A 23,029-nucleotide genomic window follows, 5' to 3' on the forward strand; every position below is an offset into this window, starting at 1 on the left:
AATTTGATCAAATGATAATTGTACCACTGGTGCTGTTTGAGTAAAAATTTTTTGTGATGTATTAATTGGTTAAGCATTGCGAGAACACGGGTCTATGAACTTAATACCGTGTCTTTAATGCTGCGCGACCAAACAAAGCAACAGTTTCTCTTTCCTAGAAATCACTCCATCATTGCTTTTAAGCAGCACTGATTTGCAGCACATAAGAAGCAGTGACTTCCAGTAGTTTAATGCTAGCATGGAGAAGCACTTGCTGTTATGCTAGCAAAGAGAAAACTGTCAGAGATTTCCCAGTATTTTTCATGAGAGACCAATCATTTAAGCAATAACATGTAAAGCCTGAAAGGCTTGAGTTTCAAGGGGTAGCACCAGACTTTGGAGGTTCAACACCAGTAAAAAAATTTGTAGTAAATTTAGCATAACACTTGACAAAGACAGTGTTTTGTAAAGGAATTCTTATTCTTTCCTTTTTATGACTTTATATTTAAGTTGCTATTGCACTTCAGTTGTAAAAATTATATTAACAGTATACATTTTGGAATGTTATTCATTCCAAGATTTGTGGTCTTTCACAAGTATGGCTGCCTCTCAAATTAGAAAATTAAAAAAGCTAAATGGCATTGAATCTCTCATGTGTTTGTTCTAGGAATGGATGAGTGAAGTGATCTAATCACATCAACGCAGGGTTAGTGGTTTACAGCTCTTAAAGATCAATACTTTTTATAGGCAGGAATACTCAGTTCAGGTATCAGAATTGAGAAGGAAAAATTTACACCCGAACATCCCTTCTTAAAATAACTCTTAGTTATAAACCTGATCTCTCAGTTAAGTGAATATCTGACAGGTTGGTGTCTGCCCCTGTCCCCCTTTAAAAATACAGGGACATACTTGATATGACAAGTGGACAAAGTTCATTTTAAAGTGATACATTCTTCCAATGGAGTAAAGTGCTACTTCGGCTCAGAAGAGCTGGAGAAGGACAGGTGAAGTTGGGCCTTCTAAAGCTAAACTAAAATCCAATCTAGTTTTACTTGGGATGGAAATATTTGAAAATATTCCCATGAGTGAAATGGAAGGGTGCCATAAAAACTTTTTTGGAGGCTAAGGAAACCAAATTCCAGCCTATTTTGGTTGCAGACATTCCTGAATAAAAATAGAGAAGCAGAGTGAGATGAGTCAAACACATACTTTCTTTGTTGAAGGACTATGAAGAATATTAATTAATGTATAAAACTGCACTTACTTCATTTGCTAGTAGTTACCATGTACCTGTGAACTTCTCAAGTGAGGTCCAGACTCTTAATGAAGTCTTCAAGAAAGTCATCGAAGTTGGTCTGTTTGTCATTGCTTCTATTTGTCAGGAGGTCGTTGGTTTCTCCCTGGTGGTCTGAGAAGGAAAGATAACTCTCGTGATATGAAGACTGAGCCAAAGACATTTAGACCTGGTTCTTGTTACTCAGAGGTGTCGATTTAGAATAGAACAGAAATGTCTAGCCATACCTTTCATCAGCGTGGTGCAGCAGGAGCAAATCCAACCAAGCCTTGAATCACTGACGTCCCCCGTCACCTGTGGCCTGTCACAGTCCTTGTGGAAAACATTAAGGCACTTCTGGCACTGAACCAGCTGCTGCTCCACTGTCATTATTCTAGGATGTTAATAAAACAGGACTTCAAAGTCAGACTGAATTATCCACAAACTTCTCGCAATCGAACATTTAATTCACTTCAGCTGCAAATAGTTAAGACATACCTGCAAACCTCACAAATCAGGTTCAGTTCCCTGATGAAGTCATCAAGAAACTTATCAAAATCTGTACATGGCAAGAGATCGTTGGTCGCCTGCCTGGTGGTCTGGGAACAAAAGATAACTCGCAATGAATTCAAGACAACTTGATTGTATAGTTGGGGATGTTAGGTTCTTTCTGACAGGACAGGAATCCCAAGAAAGACCCCAAACAAAACAAATATGGCTAATGTCACTGTAGTGAGTCAGAACTTCATTTAAATCCCACATTCAAAATTCATATCATCTAATTAAAAGATGCTAAGTCCCATACCTTTTTAGATGAGTCTGAGGCTGTCTTCACTGATGTAAATATGGGTCTCACAAGTCTGAAGCGCCCCATCTTTGTGTTTTGTACTTGTGTGAAGCTGAAATAGAGAGAAATCAATTTCACTACAATTTAAATATTTTCAAGAAACAAATATTTAGTTTGTTAGTGTTACAACCATCTAATCATTCAAAAATACTGATCACTTGTTTCAATTTTGAGATGCTGTTGTTGCATCATAAGAGACTGTACGACATGTTTTAAATGTTACATGCTTCATTTCTGCATGCTGTGTGCAAACATTTATAAATAAGACAAGAAAGATGTTTAAATGAGGCAATCGGACACACAAATCTGTTGGCAGGTTGATGGGACAGGTCAAATGACCACAAACTCTCACTCTGTTCTTACAGGCAGCAGTTGATGTCGAAGTTCATTTGATACATTTAACCAAGTGTTTTCAATTAATATGCAGACTTTTCATATGTTAAAAATAAAAATAATCTTCAAGTGAAACCGATTGTCTGAATTAAAATAACACCTGAATTGCCTCAATTGTTCAGCTGAATTCATAAATCAACAGTTAATCCGTTAGCTTGAATGAGGCATTTCAGCATCATTTTTGAAGCCGTTTCGCCATAATTTCATTCCGTTATTTACACCTGTGGATAATTTTTTATGAAAATCGGTTCTATTCTCCCTGACAACTTGTTTTTGAATGGAAATAATGCGCACTAACAATGAATTAGTGAATTTCAGAAGCTCAGAAAGCTTCTAAGAAATGTAATTAAAACATGATAAATCTTACTTCTTCGACACTGAAGAGCGATGAAGTTTGCCTCCGAAGAGCTTTTCTTTCTCTGTCAAATGTCAAAATGCAAGAGCTTGGAGAAAAAGGTGTTTTCCTGCAGTCTCCCGCAAGCGAACTGCAGAAAATGAGTTTGTTCGCTAAATACACTAGTTGAAGGTGACGTCACAATGACAAATGATGCACCTGGAGACCAACATAACAACGAAGCCCGTCTACTGTGGAAGCCCACGAGGGACAAAACTAATAAAATGCGAATATAGAATATCGTTTACAATTAAACATCATGCATGTGTAATTATAGTTAAACTAAGACTGAAATGCAATAATTTAGTTTTCATTGTCATTTTAACATCTGCTATGGGTGACATTAGCCAAAATTACAATGAGGCTGTTTGAAATGTATTTTTCTAAGCGTTCAACTGCTCTGAGTGGACAATATTAAAATGAAAAAATAAAAAAGGGCCACCTAGGGTTTTTTCATTTACATTTATTTTCGTATTTCCCTTTTTTGGGATGGGGTTAAAATGTAAATGTCATATAATAAACTGAAAATTAAAACCATAATGGAAATAAAAATAGGCTTTTCAAAGATTTTAATGACCCCTAAGTGGACAGTATTCAAATGTGAATACAAATTTTTAAATTACAATGAAATAGCATTTGCTCAGTCTTATTTTCAATGAGTGAAAGTAAAATTCAGTCCACAATTAAAATTCAAATGCAGTGTTGTATTGATTTGTGTTAATGCAAACAATATTTGCCTTATTTACAAAGTGTTTAACTGCATCAATGAGAAAAACTGCATATTGTACACACCTTGTCCTGCCATCATAAATGAAAATGAAAAGGCCAAACAGCACTTCCTGGGGATTAAAATGGATTTTGCTTTTTCAAATTCTCCATTTAGGACAATTTGAAAACTTAACGGCAACAGTCCAACCAGCTCAACTAGATGGGTCCCAGCGACTACGGGCGAGAGGCAGGGTACAACCTGGACAGGTCGCCAGTCCATTGCAGGGCCAACATATATAGACAAACAACCATTCACACTCACATTCATACCTACGGTCAATTTCGAGCATCCAATTAACCTCGTCCCCAATTGCATGTCTTTGGATGGTGGGAGGAAGCCTTTTCCTTTCAGAGCTGGCGCGCACAGCTTAAGGCCATGGCAATCAGGGCCAGCTGCAGCTGATGGGCAGCAGTTATTTAGTCTGTAGTGATTCACCGACACCTTGCCAGAACGTCTTGTTTGCGCCCTCTTCTGTGCCTGCTGTTTTGTGCCTCTTGTCTTCGCGTTTCCCAGTGTTCCCAGTTTTTTCCATCTTGTGAGTTCTTAGAACGTTACTACCTGGAGTTTCCACGGTTTTTTGTTCCTTATTTGTTTTTGTTTTTTTCCCTAGCTATGCCTCGTGATTTTTAGTTCTCTGCGTTTGCAGTTTCTTCCTACCGTTGGTAGAGATTTTGGTTCCTTGTTTAGACAGTGTACTCCTACAGTTTGTTTGTTTTGTTACTTTGTTATTAAACACTGCTGGTTTACCGCATCTGAGTCCAGATCCCTGTAGCACTCACAACAATGCATTTCGTTAAGTTTGTCACTTTCTCTGTTTTTTTTCCACTTTTTTTTCTTGTTTTACAATGTGTGTTGTGTGCTCATAATCTGAGATTTGTGTTTTGATTCTTGTTCAAATGACAATCTTTTATTTCACCAGCTGCAGTATACTAACATGAGTATGTGTATTACTGCACACACAAATCCCATCCCTCATCTCTGTCCCAGCTGTATTTTTTTCTATCCTAAACTCTTCCTGTCAGTCTCCATGGCTCATCTGAGCAGCTGCCACCAGCTACATGGAAATTACTGAATTTGGGACACAGATACACACACTAATGCAAACTCATCTTATTAGCTGCTCCAGATTGGCCATCCTGAGTCCCAGATGCCTGTGACCTCTCAGCACCCCCTAAATGCAGAGTTATTGTGATTAAAGCATGATTGGCAGTACTGGTTATTAATTCTAATCTTAGGCACATATGCAGGGTGGTGGGCAGAGGCAGTGGTGTGCGTGTGTGCCAGCCAGGCGGAAGCCGCACAGAGGCTAATTCACTCTGACACGCTATCAGAGCATGGATACACATACACACTCTGCATTCCCCTGTCACACACACTCTGCCTATAGGCTACACACAATTTCCACTAATACACAGGAGTACGAAGGTGAGGAAGAAAGGTTATCCTTTTACAAGAGACACATATACACACGCTTGCACGCACAGCACTCTAACACTAGAAAACCATTTAGTCGCTTTGTACCTTCAAGTACAGTTCATCATTTGAAAGGAGGTGCAGCAGGTGTTTAGCTAATCATTTCCATCTCAACAATCATTTGAAGGTCTTACACTTAACACTTAAAGGCAGAAACTGAAGTGATGGGCTATTTTGAAAATGTGTTTTTTGTCCCCTGAGGGTAAAAGCTTTGAGGCAAAAGATGTCTCATTTATCTTCAGTCTCCTTTTTGGGTTAAAATATCCTCAGTGGCAGAAGTTTGCCTGATATTACTGCACAACTATTACAGAAGAAAAGACATGCTGATGTGGTTGATACAGATACAATGCTGTTCATAGTTTCACTTACAAGACTTTAATGAACTGGTAATGGCGGCTTGGTGGTGCAGTGATTAGCACTGTCGCCTCAAAGCAAGAAGCTTTCAAGTTCGGGTCCCGGCTCGGGCATGGGGTCTTTCTGTGTGGAATTTGCATGTTCTCCCTGTGCCTGTGTGGGTTCTCTCTGGGTACTCTGGCTTCCTCCCACCGTCCAAAGACATGCAATTTGAGACTAGGCTGATTGATACTCTAAACCAGGGGTGTCCAAACTGGTCCAGTAAGGGCCAGTGTGGCTGCAGGTTTTCATTCCACCCGAGCAAAAGCAACACCTGATTCTACTTAAATCAACTAAGCTGTGTCCACACAGCTCATTTGTTGGATCAGGTGATGCTTTTGCTCGGTTGGAATGAAAACCTGCAGCCACACCGGCCCTTACTGGAGCAGTTTGGACACCCCTGCTCTAAACTGTCGTGGCTGTGAGTGTGAATGGTTGTCTGTCTATATGTGTTGGCCCTGCGATGGACTGGCGACCTGTCCAGCGTGAACCCCGCCTCTCGCCCAAAAGCTGCTGGGATAGGCTCCAGCCCCCCCGACCCTTAACAGGAATAAGGGGAAGACAATGGATGGATGGATGGATGGATGGAACTGGTAATTCTAAAATTTATTTAAAATAAACAGAGAGAAAACAGCCATGCATGGTACATTTTAGTTTCTTTTTTAAACACAGGATGCTCAAGCTACATTATACTAAATGTCAAAAATGATGAACTGGCATGTAATGAGAATTCTTGGCAGGTTTTTCCAGTAAAGATGAACTTTCTCCAGTAGGGGGGACTGCAAAATATGAGAGTCCATTCAAACATAAGGCACAGCAAAAAGTACATAATGTAAACTTCACTTTTCCGAGCCTCCAAGCTGACTCAGACACCACCCCTTCTTGAAATGGTTTTGTCCAAAAGGGACCTTATCTCTCTTGATATTTCGGTTCAGTCCTCTTCACCACTGAATAATATCAATTGATTGATGCTAATAAATATGAATGCGCTTTAAAACGATTCTTAAGACCCAGGAACTCCCAAAACAGGATGTGGGCTAAAAGCTGCCACATAAGCAGTTCTATGAAGATATGCCTGAATTGTTGGGTGACAAGCCCTCTATAGAACCTCCTGTTGTGATCGCATCTTTTAATCCTGATGTTGATCATTCAGTGAAAATTCTTATGTTAAGGTTAACAGATTAGTCACAATCACATTCATCACTTAATACATTTCGTAATCGTTTGTATGTAAACTGGAATGGTATTGATCCTTTGATATGAGAATGGAAAAACCTTTGGTAATCTCATTGTAACTGATGGTAAACAAATGCAATACCGTTTTTGTTAATTTGTTTTCATAAATACAGCCCATACATTGTAAAAGTGAATGTCTACACACACTGGGTCATCAGTTTTGCAATAGTTGACGTAGTAGCCTTGTTCTCTTGTGCTGCAGTTGTATCGAGCAGGGCAGTATGTTAAAACTAGGACTATGACATGGAGTGATGTGGGTGATTTTAAGGCAATAAAGCCTGTTACAGTGTGAAATGTATTTTACACAACATTTTACTCAAGATAACAAGCCATGCTGCACTTTACAGTTTAACTCATGCAGATCACACAGGAATCCATCTGTCCAGGCAAGTGTTAGCATCCTCATCGAGTGTGGTTTCGGCCAATCAGTCAATGCTAGGGATTTAGATTAGTAAGTAAAGGGGTGTACTCGATATGAGGCTACTCCAGTCAGTACCTTTGTAAAATGTAACAAACTATAATAAACATTGACAAGTATTTCTTATAGTTTTGCTACCCAGTCTAATGAATCTTAGTAATACATTTCAGTCTTATACATTGCAGTACACCAAAATCCTGTTCTCATTTATAAAGAAACAATTATTACCTCTCTGACAGAATTGAGAAAAACTCAATATTGAGCACTTTAGAAGGAAAATCATAGCAGAGCCCTTCTATTGGATTGCATAAGGGACCACTGAGTGCATCTCATGTTCTTTGGAATGATGTTACTGAAGGCTGACTTATTGAGAAAACAGCTGCTGAAGGTCATTTTCAAGGTCTCTTCTCTTTAGTTTCTTTCTTTTTCTCTTGTGAACTTTCCTCTTCAATATGTGAGGGAAACGGAGGGATGCCGAGTGAAAAAGGAGTAAAAGTCCTGAGCAAGCATTGCCTGCTGAGAGCGGTTCTTCCTCACCATCAATCCTCTGCTGGCTCTCTTGCCTCATTAGTTAAATGAGCAAATTTCCTGTAGAAATTGTATCTGTACATTAACATTACAGGGGGCACGGCTCAGAGGTAGAGTGGCTGTCTAGCAACTGAAGGGTCGCTGGTTCCATCCTCACTTCCCCTGGTGACCATGTCGAAGTATCCTTGAACAAGATACTGAACCCCTAATTGCTCCTGATGGTTCAGGAACAGACTGGCAACCCGTCCAGGGTGAACCCCGCCTCCAATGTCAGCTGGGATAGGCTCCAGCCCCAGCCCGCGACCCTTAACAGTTAAGCTGTATGGAAAATCAATGCATGGATGAGCATAAACATTACATTACAGTAATGATACTGAGGTAATATGTGTTGGTGCTGGTCCATGGGTGCATCAAGTCAAGATTGGGTATTCAAATAATCCAGATGTGCCAATGAAAATCGGGGAAAAGAGAGGAAGAGTAGGAGTAGAGGATAAAAGTGCCAGCAGAGCTGTAGAGGAAGGAGAGAAAATGGAAACGAAAAAGGAAAAAAGAGGGCAGTGGTACAGAGGAAGGGGTGCAAGAAATTACAACTACTTGGTGATGGAATGAAACTGGTTGTGACACATGTCAGCATGCCAACTTTATGCTTTCTGGTACTTAGTGGTCATTTCTTGTTTATTGCATGAGTAACCCTTATTTTGATGTGTTTCACTGAGTGATGTATTGCATTCAGTGGACAAATTTAAATGCAGATGGCCTCATGTTTCCACAAAAAAATACTCTATACAATCAGCACTTTTAAAAGAATATATATTTATGTACAAAGGTTTTTCGTAGCAACTTTAATTCCAAAATTTCAGGCTTGTAAAATTTTGTTCATATTTATTGTTTAGCCTAATTTTAAGAGTTTTGTGTCTATAATGTGAATTTCATTTATGTTCAGTGCTCCTCTTGATATTTTCAACTTAACATGATTGCAGCAAGGCAACTTGGTGGTGCAGTGGTTAGCACTGTCGTCTCATAGCAAGAAGTTTGCATGTTCTCCCTGTTCCTGTGTGGGTTCTCTCAGGGTACTCTGGCTTCTTCCCACAGTCCAAAGACATGCAAATGGGGACGAGGCTGATTGAATACTCTAAACTGACCGTAGGTATGAATGTGAGTGTGAATGGTTGTCTGTCTATATGTGTTGGCCCTGCGATGGACTGGCGACCTGTTCAGGGTGCACCCCGCCTCTCACCTGTAGCCGCTGGGATAGGCTCCAGCCCCCCTGCGATCCTTAACAGGATTAGTGGAAGAAAATGGATGGACTTTCTGTGTCTTGTTAGGTTCTTAACTCTGTTCCCCTGATATTACAGGACCTGTTAGAGTCCTAGGGCTCTGACAATCCCTAGGTGGCATTTTCAGCAATTTCTGTTCATTCAAATTTTAAGTGATGTTCTTATAGGCCCTGTCAGTAAAACCATTCGGCAACATTTTTGTATACATTTTTGTTGCTACTGGCACAACATGATCAGTGGTGGAGCGTTCTATCCCCCCATTCTCTCTCTATGCACTGTTACAGTGATGACAAAGACTAACAGTCCTTTCTTCCATACATGCTTTACTCTTTTCTAGTCACTTCCTCTCTTGATGCTGCCTTTTCACCCCCTACTCCTCTCTCTCCCTTTCTCTCTGTCCAATGCTGTGATCCTGCTGTGTTTCCTCTTTATTTACCACAGGAACTGGTGAGTTTTCCTGCAGGCCCTGACACTTTAGGCCCTGATGGATAGGCCTGCCAGCGCACAAGTGTGATAAATGGTAAGATGATGGATAGATCTGCTGGGGTGCTGGAGACATCAAAAAGCAGATTCACAGTTTTTCAGCTGCTTGCCAGGCAGCAAATAAGCCTGAGGGCAGCCATTTTGTGCCAAAAGACAGCCCACTAATGCAGGATGATTAGACAACCTAAAGAAAGGGGAGGGAGGAATGGACTGGTGTGACTGTATCAGAGTAGTCCAGAAACCCAGCAAAACTCTGATATTTATGAGGTTGTTTCTGATGGATTTGACCACTGCTATTTTCTTTACTTGAATATATTTTGACCTTGTGGTAGATTGCATATCAGTTCTGCTCTTGTGGTGTGTCAAAAATAGTCCTAATTGAAAAAGTAAAAGCAAGTGCAAAAATAAGATGTGAGTCACATTTTTATACCCTCTGAAATGATGAAAAAAAAAAATCAGTCATCACTTTTTTTTAATTACCAAAGAATTATGGTTTGGGAATGTAGAGGGTAGTCACCACACCGTTGTCTTGGACCAAATTTCTTTTCCCAGTGGTGAAGTGAAGATAGCCAGTTCACAGAATTAGAATTACAACTAGAAAAAGCACTTCCTTTTGAAAAAGGCATGAGAATTCTACAAACCGTTGCTCGACTGCAATACTGACTTGAAAAGTTGAATAAATTGAATAATGTATCAAAGATTTGGTTCCAAATGAAGGAAATTTAGCTGAAAAGAAGATGCCAAAATGCAATGCTGATTAAAATGTTAAAATGTGTTTAATGCCTCAAAATTTTCATCATGTCTGAATGAAAAATAAACAGACCCAAACAACATTTTGAAAAAATGTAAAATTTTGAAGATGACTTAAAAAGTGTCAATAATTGGATGTTTGAAAAATAGTCTAATAAGTGCAAGTTGTTCTGAAAAGTTGTATAAGTCAGAAAATGTATGAAAGTTATGAAAATAGTGTGTAGAGACTCTCTTGCTGAGAAAATGATTACTTAGGCCTAATAACAATCCAAAATTACAACAATGCAGTTGTAATCGCCATCAAATTTGCCTGTTATCATTGAATCTTTCCTTGTAATTTGAATAAATTCCCTGAAGACATCCCTGTGGCATCTATTTGGAATCAGGGTGAGCTCAAAACATTGTGGAGGTCAAAGCTAAAGGTCACCCCTCACGACTGCAATATTTGTTTCAAATTTGAGGAAATTCCTGGAATATCACAAATGTTTGAGGAGACAGTGGCATTTGACCTTCACCCCTAAACTTTTTTTGCCTATTTGAGTAGATTTATTAATGTTATATGTGACAGTTATGGTGTTTCCATAGTAAACCCTGACACTGCAGTTAGTTTGGAGCCAGAATGACAAAGCACCTGTCAAGTCATACAAGAGACTCAGTTAGGCTCAGAGCTCTTGACCGGTGCCCCTTTTCATCCAAACCATATCCGGTACTGAATCTGCTCCATTTTGTTCTTGTTTGAATACAAGCGCCTCCTGAATGCACCAAACTAGCCTACTTTATTGTGGGATCAAACTTATACTTATGGAGAGTAATAAAACAATTGGCATTTAGCTTTTGAGTCTGCAGTGCCAAGATTGGCTCCTCCTGCCACTTGGAGGCTCATCCAGAAAAATGTGTGACAATCCCAGTGTAAATAGTTACAACTGTGGGAACAATGAGAAGTTCTCCTGTGGTTATTATTATTTATTATGAATTATGTATATTGTATATGATAATTGCAAATGTAGTGGAGCAGTTACTTTTAGCCACAATTTATGAGCCAGCATTTCACTTAATGTCATATTGATAAAGAAATGAAAGACAAAAAAACAAGACCATCGACATGGCATATTATTATAAATGTTAACATAATATAAAAATTTGCATTCATGACAATGAGAAAATCTACCCAATATTGTTTTTAAACTAGAAATCCATCTGCACACACTAATAAAGTTGGAAACTCTAAAAAAATACTGACTGAAACAAACTGATTTCTTGGAAACAGAGTTGGACAGCAATTTCCCATCATGTCCTTAATGAGCTGAACATTTCCATATTGCCACTTTCTTAAAATAATTGCTTCATTTTTTGTCCATTTTTTGTGTGTGCCAAAAACAACTTCTTATGACGTTTTGTCTCCAGTTTTTTGTGTTTTCTGAAAAAAACGACTAGGCGATTATTTTAAGAAGGTGACAATATTTGAGTGATTTCTCTTCCTCAAAGTAGGAAGGAGTTGAAATATAAGGCAGGAAAAGTTTACCATTCAGACATTTTCTGATTTGATTTCTTATCTGTTTACAGTGGGGGGTGGGGGGGCTATCCGAGTTGACATCAGGCAAGAGGCCTGGACAGACTGCCTGTCCGTAGCAGGGCCAACACATATAGACAAACATTCACACTCACAGCCACACCTAGGATCAATTTAGAGTCGCCAACAACCTAACTTGTACGTCTTCGGATTGTGTGAGGAAGCCAGAGTACTGAGAGAGAAACCACGCAGGCACAGAACATGCAAACTCCACACAGAAAGACCCCAGGCTCAAACTGATGCTCGAACCCAGAACGTTCTTGCTGTCAGGAGACAGTACTAACCACTGCATCACTGTGCTGGAAAAAAACTTACCAAATTTTGAAAAAAAAAAGTTTTCAACATGTATAAAATTTACAATATCCAGAATGCACATTCATCAAGAAACAACCGTTCCAAATACTACAAGGCAATAAAGAGTTGAAAATGACTGAGGATAAACATGCAGAGGTTGGTGCAGATTATGGTGGAAACACCATGAACACCCATCCATCCATTTTCTACTGCTTATCCTGTTAAGGGTCACGGTGGGGGGGTGGGGATGGGGGTGTTGGAGCCTTTCCCAGCAGCCTTTGGACGTGTGGTGGGGTACACCCAACATATCTAGATAGACAACCATTCATACTCACAGATACACCTACGGTCAATTTAGAGTATTCAATTAGCCTAGTCCTCATGAGCATGTCTTTGGATTGTGGGAGGAAGCTGGAGTACCAGAGAGAACCCACGCAGGCACAGGGAGAACATGCAAACTCCACACAGAAAGATCCCGTGCCTGAGCTGGGATGCAAACCCGAAACCTTCTTCTGTCACCATGACCACTCCAACTGTGTCATCCCTTTTTTAATTCAAATATGTCATGGAGCAGAAAAAGAATGGGTGTGAGACCTTCTCAACACAGATGTCTGACAAGCGTGTTGACACTGACACAAGAATTGTTTGTCACAAGAAGACTCAGATCATGAGGGGGCCAGATGTTGACCAAAAAAAAAATCTGTCAAACTTAATGTTGATTCAATTTTTTTTTCAATTGCCAACTCAAGCATGACACAAACATACAGTGCTTGTGATATAGTTTTGCACTGAAAATGTATGAAAATGCACATCTACACAAATAGCAATCAGTTACCAACTTCAGTTTTTGATCTCACAATACTAATAGAGTAGTTTTGTAGAGAGTCCTTGAAAATGAACGACAAATTATGAAATTGCCTTGCCTTTTGAACTCAAATTCAGTCGTATACACTGTACACATTTATAAATCAAGGATTCTAGACACAAACAGCTGTATATTTACAAGTGCCCTTTTCAAGAATGTTCCTTAAAAGGTACAATTATTACCTCAAAAGTACAATTTTAGTTTTGAAGAAGTGCATCTTTGATTAAAAAGGTGTAAGTTGAACTGAAGGTTAACTTCAATATAACTTAATGCATGACTGACAACCCAGTGTGCAGACATAACACATAGCTATTTACATTCGTAGCAAAGTTGAACAAACTCTGGGAAAAACTGTCAAGGTTGTGACAAATTAAGGTCTTTCTGTTGGCACATGAATCAACACAAAGGGTGAAAGGTGAATAAGGTGGTGACTTATCTTCTTGTCAGGAGGTAAAAAAAATCCCTCTGTAAAGTTTTTGGTAAAGTCAAAACTTAAGTCATTCGATACAAATTATTCAATCATGTGACTTAAAAACTATTCAAGTTTAATGCATATGCAACTGCCGTGGTTATTATAAGTGTATGTAATAATGACAATTTGTCTGTCCTTTGTTTTCTGCATTTTAAAAAAAATGATTTCTCTTCGCCATAATCTGTCATTCAGGCAATGTCCTTGCCACTCCAGCCTTCACAGTTTCATTTTTATCCTCAAATTCAGGAAGAAAAATGTTGAACAGAATTAAAATCAAGACTTTGCCATGAATGAAATATCAATTTGGTTTGCTTCAATTTGTATCTATCTGTGTACCTCTTCCAGCTAGTTGCATTTACATTAAATGTCCAGAAGAGATCACTCTTGTCATGCATTTGGCCTGAATTTCTGGCCGCGTAATCACCTCACACATCACTCACTGTGTCTTGCTGCACATTTTATTCCAGATTTATGAGGGTACAAGAGCAATGAGATTGACAAAAAATGTCACTACAAGCAGGTGAGCAACTTACTTGTCAGTATTTAAAACCAGAGCTAAAATTTGATTCTGTTGTAACCTTCCAGGCTCTGGAATAAAAAGCCACTTATAATGACAATTTATACATGATAAATATCTTTCAGTGGAGCAGTATTTCACTGAGATATTGAGGAAATGTTTCTCCACTAATAAAACATCTTTGCAATATTCTAAAATAATCAAATCAGAACAACGAAAGCTCAAATTGAAATGCTGTACCTGATTTTCACATAAAAGTCAGTGAGACGCGGAAAATAATTTAAAGCTCAGTAGGTCTAGCAGCTCAGATTTGATGTAGAGACCACAATTTCTTAATAAACCATCACTATTTTGTGGAAAGAGGTGTCACTCAACATATTTATACATCCTCAACTCCTCCTATAAAGAGTCACTTTTCCAAACACTATGCTGATATCATTCTTACCACTATGGATCACTTATGAGATTGCTAATATCTAATAGCTCTTTTTACGTGTGACAGTCATAAACATGTCAGTCACATCAGATTTAATGTGATGATAACTTGGCTGCTGTGATAGGGAACTACAGTATTATCATCATCACCTTGCTGCAAAATGCTGCTGGATTCATGCTCTCAGCTGGCCACTTTAGTAAATGACTGTCAGAGGAACAGTAACCTCCTCCTGCACAGTTACTAAAGTTTCACATACTGATGAACAATTAAAAAAGTGAGTTAAAGAGTGAGAAATCAATAAAAATAAAACTAGAGAGTGCTAACAGTTAACAATTCATACACAGAAATCCTTGCTGATCTACATCCAAATATTTCTCTCAATCACATAATTCTCAAATTATGCAGGCAGAACGCACTGCACATACATTTTGATGACATGCGAACTAATAAGTCAGTCCTTCCAGAAAAATGCTTTTTTTGTGTGATTGTTGCAGGCAAAAATCTTTGATTATGTGGCATGTTTTCTTTAAAAATGGAATGGAAATGGAATATGTGGGATTTTTATGCAATGAAATTGAGTGAATTTGCAAAAATTGCGGGAACTTGCAAAAACTGCAGTTTGATGAATACGAGAAAAAAGTGATTTCCCAACACTGTTCTCACTAGGCTACTGCCTTAATGTAAAGAGTCGTTTCTAATGACTCCCTATGATAAACTAGCATACTACATTGCAGTAAGTGCTGGGAATAATTAAGTTCTTATCTTGTTTTATTTCAGACCTCAAAAACCACATGGCTCACACTTACAACACCTTGATGAGTCAAACAAGTTCCAAGCTTGTTTTTGTTGGCAAATGAGATAGATTTTCGACAGTTTCCCGATGACATCACTTCACAATGTTCCCAAGCAACAGGAGGAAAATGGCTGCTCTTGTGTGAAGTAAACTCAATATTTTTCAACTTTCTTTGAAGATATGTGATTTTTTGCATTGAAACTGCAAATCATGCAAGCCCCGCATATTTCACACATATTGGTTAATTATGTGTTGAAATATGAGATAGCATAATCACGTTTTTCTGGAGGGACTGATAAATTGAGGTCAGTAAGCAAGCATATTTCTCCAAATACTTCTATTAATATAAGGTTAGATGATAGTAAGAGCATTTACATGCACACAGTAATCCAATCATTGTTGATAATCCATTTATGGCTTCCATGTGTTTACTTTGATAATATGACATCTAAAAAATGCAAATGCAGACTAAGGCTAATTGGATACTCTAAATTGACCGTGGCTATGAGTATGAATGGTTGTCTGTCTATATATGTTGGCCCTGCAATGGACTGGCGACCTGTCCAGGGTGAACCTCGCCTCTCACCCGTAGCCGCTGGGATAGGCTCCAGCCCCCCCGTGACCCTTAACAGGAATAAGTGGAAGAAAATGGATGGATGGATGGATGGACATCTAAAAAAAAAAAACCTGTTTAAGTCAAGGCTCAGATTTCTCAAAAAAAAAAAAAGGTACAAATAATAAGCCTTAATGTCATGTTTCCAGTTATTTGTTTAACATCTGGCGAGTTTTTCACATTCTTCAACTTTGTTAGCATGAAGTTTGTCTCTTCTCGACATTTTAATGTTGCTGCTCACCATTAGAATTTCAACATTTGCTTTGTATCTCTTCTTCAATTCCAACAGCATGTCCACCCATGAGCAGATTCTTTTTTTTTTTTTTGCTGGTAATAAATCACATCTATCCATGTACTCAATTTGGGCTGAATAAAATTATCAGGCCTTTATGCCATACGAACTACTGAACTATTTACATGACCACTTAAATAATCCAGTATCTCCAAAAATCATGGCTTGATCAGTTTATTAGTGTTATTATACAAATGCACCCAGTTTTTTTTAATGTCTTTAATCACAGTTTTACATGAGAATGTTTGGATCATTTTGGAAATTTTCCATCTAAATTGAAATATACTATAAATACACCGGAAAGACGTTGGTGAGGATTCTTGGCAATCCAGGTCATCGTATTTCTGAAGTGCTGTCTTGTAGTCTTGTAGCAGCTTCAGTTTCCTTGAAGACATTTCGCCTCTCATTCAAGAGGCTTCTTCAGACTACAACACATCACTTAAGGTATACCAGATAGATAATCCCACCAGACACCTTTCTTTTAGTTTTCTTTCTGTCATGTTTATTCTTTTCATCTTTTTTTCCACCACATACCCCTTCCCCCACACGAGCGCTTTAGGACTGATCAGACACCCACAGAGAAATTCTGTCTCAAACACATACGCACACACACACCTACACACACTCACACACACATACATGCACGCTGTGTGTGATGAGGAGGTAACTTTTTTGTGGTGGCTCGATGTGAAAGGAGCCGCCTAATTAAAAAGATCATGAATATTCATGAGACACTTGTACTGCTGCAGCTAATTACATATTCAGAGAGTTTTGGTCGCCGGCGCAAGGGTAAGTGGTCTGATTCAACTCTGACACACTGACAACTCAATAAAGCACAACCAGCAGTGTTGAAACACTCTACAGATCAGCATCTGGACACAAATGACTCCCCAGGTGTTAATGTATTTGTAAATGTGTGGCATGCTAATTGGAGTTGGAGAAAACAAGAAATCAAAATGTACCTGAGTAATACCAGTCATTCCTGAAAACCAAACAAATACAGAGGCTTCAATTCAACCAAAGTACGACACTAAAATGTAATTATTGAACCTACGAATGCCTTTACATATTTGATATTTTGGTCAGTTGGGGGCCAAAGGCCCTCATAAGAATGCTGTTTGATTATCATGCTTTGCGAAGGTTTTTAGTCTGCCCAACCACTCGTTTCATGGAATGACAAGACATTCATATTTTTCTCTTTACTATAGTAAATAGAAATACTTTTGATGAGTTACTAGCAAATAAAAATTTATTCCATATTTGGACTGTTATGAAGTCCATCTGATGTCTGAAGTCAGAACTTGTGCTCAAACTGGTTTGCCAATGTGCATACAGTACTGAGTACTGTGTGTGTGTGTGTGTGTGTGTGTGTGTGTGTGTGTGTGTGTGTGTGACTGCAGTTAAAAGCCTATTGTTAACATTATTTCTTCTCATATATTAACTTTTCACTTGTGTGACTTCAAAGATACCAACAAATCTGAGGAAAATTGTTTTTTTTAACCTATAAAATGATCACTTGGTTTACAAACGTGATGTTATTATTAAATGAATATGTAAATGCATGACTATCAATAAATGTAAAACAAAGAATCGCTTGACATCGCGATTCATTTAACACAAAAAATTGTTTCTTCAAAGCACTAAAAATGATTCTTTTAAAATGTCTTTTTGAGATGAAATTTAACTTTGCTTGAGCAACTGGTCTATATGATGTTGACTGTGTTAAAGATCAGGGCACAATTCATCCATCCATTGTCTTCCTCTTATCCTGTCAAGGGTCGCTGGGGGCTGGAGCCTATCCCAGCAGCTCTCAGGCGAGAGGCAGGGTTCACCCTGGACGGGTCGCCAGTCCATCGCAGGGCCAACATAGAGACAGACAACCATTCACACCCACATTCATACCTACGGTCAATTGAGAGTATCCAGCTAGCCTTAGTCTATCAAATAGAAGAAACATTATAGAACATCATCATAGAAGAAACAACAAACTCATAACTAGCAAGCTACATAGCTGTTACCTTGCTAAATGGTGAAAATAATGAGGATCAGGGAAAAAAGTAGCTTGTTGTGTTATTTTTTCATTGAATAGTTTTGAAGAAATGATAATGAAGTTGACATTCAGTCCGAAGTCATGTTTTTGATTTATAGCCATAATGAATGAATTCTTTAATTATACATTTTTGTTTATATTTCTATGTAGTTTTTACTCAATTATTTCAATTGTATTCAAGATAGATATAGGACACATGGATTGATTCTATGATTTTATTGTTATATTTTAGTAATACAAAAACAGACATAGAGTTTCATTTTTCTGAGCCATTTTCACAGCATACATTTGGACATGAAATGATTTGTAAATACTAATGTTATCAATTCTGCAGCCAAGGGTTCTGTTTCATTAGGGTCAAATAATCGGAAGCTATTGTGCATGTTGGCTCACTGGAAAGGCTCTGTGATACTAAATAGAATGTATTTATTTGACCAAATATTTTATTTCAAAATGAAAAATGTTTCAAGTGACTAGTGTGTATGTGTATTTTTAGTGGCATTTAGCAGTGAGTTTGGAGAATAAAAAAAATCAAAATACGCCTCCTCTTATGATATAGCAACATTCTCTTGAATCACTTGTTTTGGTGAAGTGTCATCAGCTCAAAAGTAAATCTATTATCCATCCATTCATTCTCTATAATGCTTATCCATTAAGGGTTGAGGTGGGGGTGGAGCCTTTCCCAGCTGACATTGGACAAGAGGCAAGGTACACCCTGGATGGGTCCCCAGTCTGTCACAGGTCCATCAGGAGCAATTAAGGGCTCTGTATCTTGCTCAGGGATACATCAACAAGGTCACTGGGGGAAGTGGGGGAAGTGGGGATTGAACCAGTGACCCATCGGTTGCTAGACATACACTCTACCTCCAAGCCAGGCTGCCCCCTTATATAGTATTATTTGTAGTTTTATCTGAAAAAAGTTTATATAAAGTAATGTACTTGCTGTTTGTTTTAATCCACTTGAATTGTTTCAATGTATTTTATATCTACGGTGACAAAAATTCCTATTTGCTTGTCAGTGTTGTTATAATATTTCATTATTTAATATTTGTTTGAAATTTTTTTTTTCCTGTTGGAAAATGTTTTAAATTTAAACACGCCAAAATCTTTCTCTTGACTCCTGTTTAAGTTCATTTGAGTTTTATGACATGGTCAGAAAAAAATAAAAACCCTCACCCAATCAATCAAACAAACAAACCAATTTGAAATCTTTAAAATCATACATAAACACCTTAGTTTAACACAAAACAGTAAAGTACTTAACAGCACAAATTTCACAAAATCCAACCCCATCTCAAAAGCGTATTTTCATCATCAGCTTGAAATTAAAACCATTTTATTATAAATCACACGTCCACACAGTTGGTAAGACAATTAGGCAGCAATTCTCCTGACTGCTATTTTCAAAGCTGTGTGAAATACAAGGGCAGCCTGCTGATAGCCAAATGTGTGTACAAAGTAATAAAGATTGTAAAAATAAAAACACAAAAAAAGCAATTTTTATACTTTGTCATTATGTATGTTGAAGCGAAACATACTAGCACTCATTTAGATGACTACTATTAAAAAAGTTTAAGTTAATAAGCATAGAAAACTCATTCACTTTGTGAAGGAGGGATGAAGAGAAGGAAAAAAGAGGCAGTAATTTCATATAGCACAGAGAGGACAGAGGTAGGCATAAAGAGAATAAAAGAAGGAAAAATGAAAGAAGCATTAATGGGAATTACATTGCACAATCTGATGGGTCGGCTAATCACCACTTTGCCCTGCCTAATGTGGAGCCCCTGTGGCAACAGAGCATGTTTTATTCACTAACTTATTACATCCAAGTCCACACACTGATACAATAGTTCGCATTCAGCAGTTTGTGGTTAGCACAAGATAGTACTGGTGCCATTGCAGGAACATTTATTTTTACATAATAACACTTAAATACAAATGGGAGCCTTTAGATGCATACTGTGTAGTGCAATGAATACTACGGAGAGCTGTAAAGGCTAGAGCAGTAGTAAAACCACATCAGACACAATTTTCTAAACTACAAAGAGTATTTGTCAGCGGAGAAAAACAACAGATAGGAACATACATTATTATGCTACTAATATAAGTAAATTGTGTTGTTTTGCACGTATAATACTAAAATAGACACTATGAATTCTTTAAATAACAGTATCTTGATAGCCTTGGAGCAAGTAAAACTTTATGCAGAGCAAATAGGCAAGGGCCAATCAGTGCTCCAAGTTTGCCTTAAACTCTTTCTACAAGACACTCTTTCCAAGGGAATGTTTGTATGACAACCTTTGCTATACATGGTTGTGTATTGTTGGGATGAGGCTGGACAAGTCTATCTATGTTCAGTTACTATTAAGGGCTGTCAATTGCCGATTATAAAAGTGACACCTTGTATCTACACATGAGTCATCTAAAGTTTTACTCAGTAGTTTTCATAAACATAAGAGAGTAAGTAAGAGAAAACACAGCATAGTGTAAGAACTGGGGGGTTCTACACCATTCAAGGGATGGAGACATCGTTGGTCTTTGCTCTTTTTGTGGAGAACGCACGTTACAGCTCTTTAGCTCGCATTTCCTGGCAAAAAGTTCCTTTTTGACAGAAAACCTGGAGAAAGTTTTCTGTTAGAAAGCAAATTTCTCCTTTGTGGCCTATTCCTTTTACATAATCTGTCAAACACAAATCATTCCTGTCATGCACCCCCATCATGTTTAGGAACATTATTTCTCCTTTAACGTCATCAGTGATGGACAAAAATAGTTGGATCAATGCTAATGAATCCCAGTTGCTCTTAATGAGATCAAACTTCCTCATTTGAGACAACAGCACTTGAAAAGATCGATGGCACCAATAAATATCAGTGTTGTTGGCCTGACTGGGATGTTGGACACATTGGGGAGCTTTTTTGCACTTACAGTAAGGTCATCTCATGGGTTGTCATCCACTTGGGAAGTTTTGTTTTTCTCTTGTCATCTCATATCTCTGTGCTACACTAAAACACTTCACATCTACATATGTTTATGTCTGTGTGTTTCACTCACCGTGGGGTTTGTGTATGTGAGAAGACAACATTACCCAAGTAGATGACAACTCATGACATGGCTTTAAGTGCATAAAAGCTCCCCAATAAGTGACTAACATCCCAGTTAGAGGAAACATTGTTTTGTCTTTTGTTACTCACATGTGAAACTGAGCAGCCAGTACCATGTGCTTTAATTGCTCTGGGAAATAGCCTGCTCCTCACAGATACCTACAGAGCTTTCTACTATTGCTTCTTACCGTGAAGACTCCGTCAAACAAAAATGAAGATCTTATAGAAACATATCTAATCTAAATGGCAGACATAGTAAAGAAAGGCTCAGGAACTGACACTGGGCTTTAAAGAAACTAAGGCGAAATAAATGGTTGACAAAAATCTTCTTTTTAAAAAAAAAATCCCTTGCAAGAAAGATGCCAATGAAAAAAGTCCCAGAGCGAGCAAAAATGTGTGGGACAGAACAAAAGATGAAAATTGTAATTTAAGATGAGTCCCTTCTAAGTGATTCCCCTTTTTTTTTGAGCATGCACTAATTATTTTTGCTGTGTGTGTGTGTGTGTGTGTGTGTGTGTGTGTGTGTGTCAGAATGTGTACTCATTGGGCATTTTGAGGGGGACATGCTGGCCATATGGAAAAGACAATGAAGCAGAGTAATTAAAACAGAACAAAGAAGAGAAGCACTGGCACCATAATTAGAACACTGATTAATCAGCTGATAATTTTATCTTGATTAATGTGACTGATTTTCTCTTCATTTTGACCCTAGCCAGTCAGGCCCAGTCCAATTAAATTTAAATTATGCGTCGGAATCTGTCCGATCCACCCCCTCTCCTCCCTCCTCCCCAAACACACGGCCTCCTCAGCACACACATGCACACAACTGCATCAACGATACACACCCTCATACTTGAGTGCATGCGTTCATCCTCACACATACGCATACACTGTTTCTTTTGAATATTTGTTAAATTCCAACTCAAATGAAATCTGCAACTGACACATACAAACTGTACATCAAGTTGTACAGTGCGGTCATAGCTATCAAGTTTATTTTTGTTCTCAAACTATGCTGAACTCAAATTTGCAAAAAAATTGGCAAAAGAAGACAATTGGCCAGAATCCAGTAGTGGCCAGCTTATAAAGGGTGCATGTACACTAAAGAACCCCACCTGCAACAAGGTTTGATTCAGAGTCTGCAGGCTTGGTGAATTGTTTTTTTTTTTTTTTTTGTTTTTAAAATGCTTGATGCTTCAACTAAGTATAGAAATTGAGTTTTATTTTGTTCTAGTTTGAAATGAAATACAAAAATTTATTTTTTTCTTTCCTAATGGGTGATTTCATCAAAAATTCATACTTCTACACCATCCAAATGTAAAAGGGGAAGAGTTCCTCATAATGAAATAAAAAAGAGATACAAAGACATGCAAGAGTGATGGTCTGACACAAGGAAGGACCAGTTCATATGTCTGACAATATCAGCAATTATACGTTATCATTAGAGGCCACTCATATTGGGTCACACTGTTGCAGTCTTTAGACAGAAAATGTGGTGCAACATGTGAAATGAACATGATACATTTTCTCATTTTATTTCTGACTTTAATCAGCTTTTTGTTTCTAACTTGTGGTAGAACAACAACTTTGTAGGACAAACCTACGGACCTCACCTGCACCCTCACAGTCCAGCAGGTGGTGACAGTGTGACAAAAATGAGCAGCAATTGCAGAGTCCAATCAACAAGTTCAAAATGGAGTGTGAATGTCAACCCGTCCAGGGTGTACCCCACCACTCGTCCAATGTCAGCTGGGATAGGCTCCAGCCCTCCCCCCCACACACACACACACACACGCGCGCGCGCGCACACACA

General features: G+C 38.3%; 1 protein-coding gene across 1 annotated transcript; it reads right to left on the reverse strand.

Moving 5' to 3' along the window:
* On the reverse strand, positions 1 to 2,968 carry LOC147247720 (integrator complex subunit 12-like). The gene is made up of 5 exons (XM_086180764.1): positions 2,860 to 2,968; positions 2,058 to 2,151; positions 1,751 to 1,851; positions 1,501 to 1,646; positions 1 to 1,387 (listed from the first exon to the last, which is right to left on the reverse strand). The coding sequence occupies exons 2-5, from the start codon at positions 2,124 to 2,126 to the stop codon at positions 1,281 to 1,283; spliced, it is 423 nt and encodes a 140-aa protein (XP_086036890.1). The 5' UTR covers positions 2,127 to 2,151; positions 2,860 to 2,968; the 3' UTR covers positions 1 to 1,280.
* Between the last annotated feature and the right edge of the window lie 20,061 nt (positions 2,969 to 23,029).

The sequence above is a fragment of the Aulostomus chinensis genome, chromosome 16, assembly GCF_037954235.1.
Source record: "Aulostomus chinensis isolate RoL2024-O1b breed Wild chromosome 16, RoL_Achi_v1.0, whole genome shotgun sequence".
NCBI lineage: Eukaryota > Metazoa > Chordata > Actinopteri > Syngnathiformes > Aulostomidae > Aulostomus > Aulostomus chinensis.

Coding starts and splice junctions, on each gene's coding strand:
- LOC147247720 (XM_086180764.1), bottom strand. CDS start 2,126: ATGGGGCGCTTCAGACTTGTGAGACCCATATTTACATCAGTGAAGACA. Junction 1,647..1,750: donor CTGATTTGTGAGGTTTGCAG/GTATGTCTTAAC, acceptor TTAACATCCTAG/AATAATGACAGTGGAGCAGC. Junction 1,388..1,500: donor CTGCACCACGCTGATGAAAG/GTATGGCTAGAC, acceptor TTTCCTTCTCAG/ACCACCAGGGAGAAACCAAC.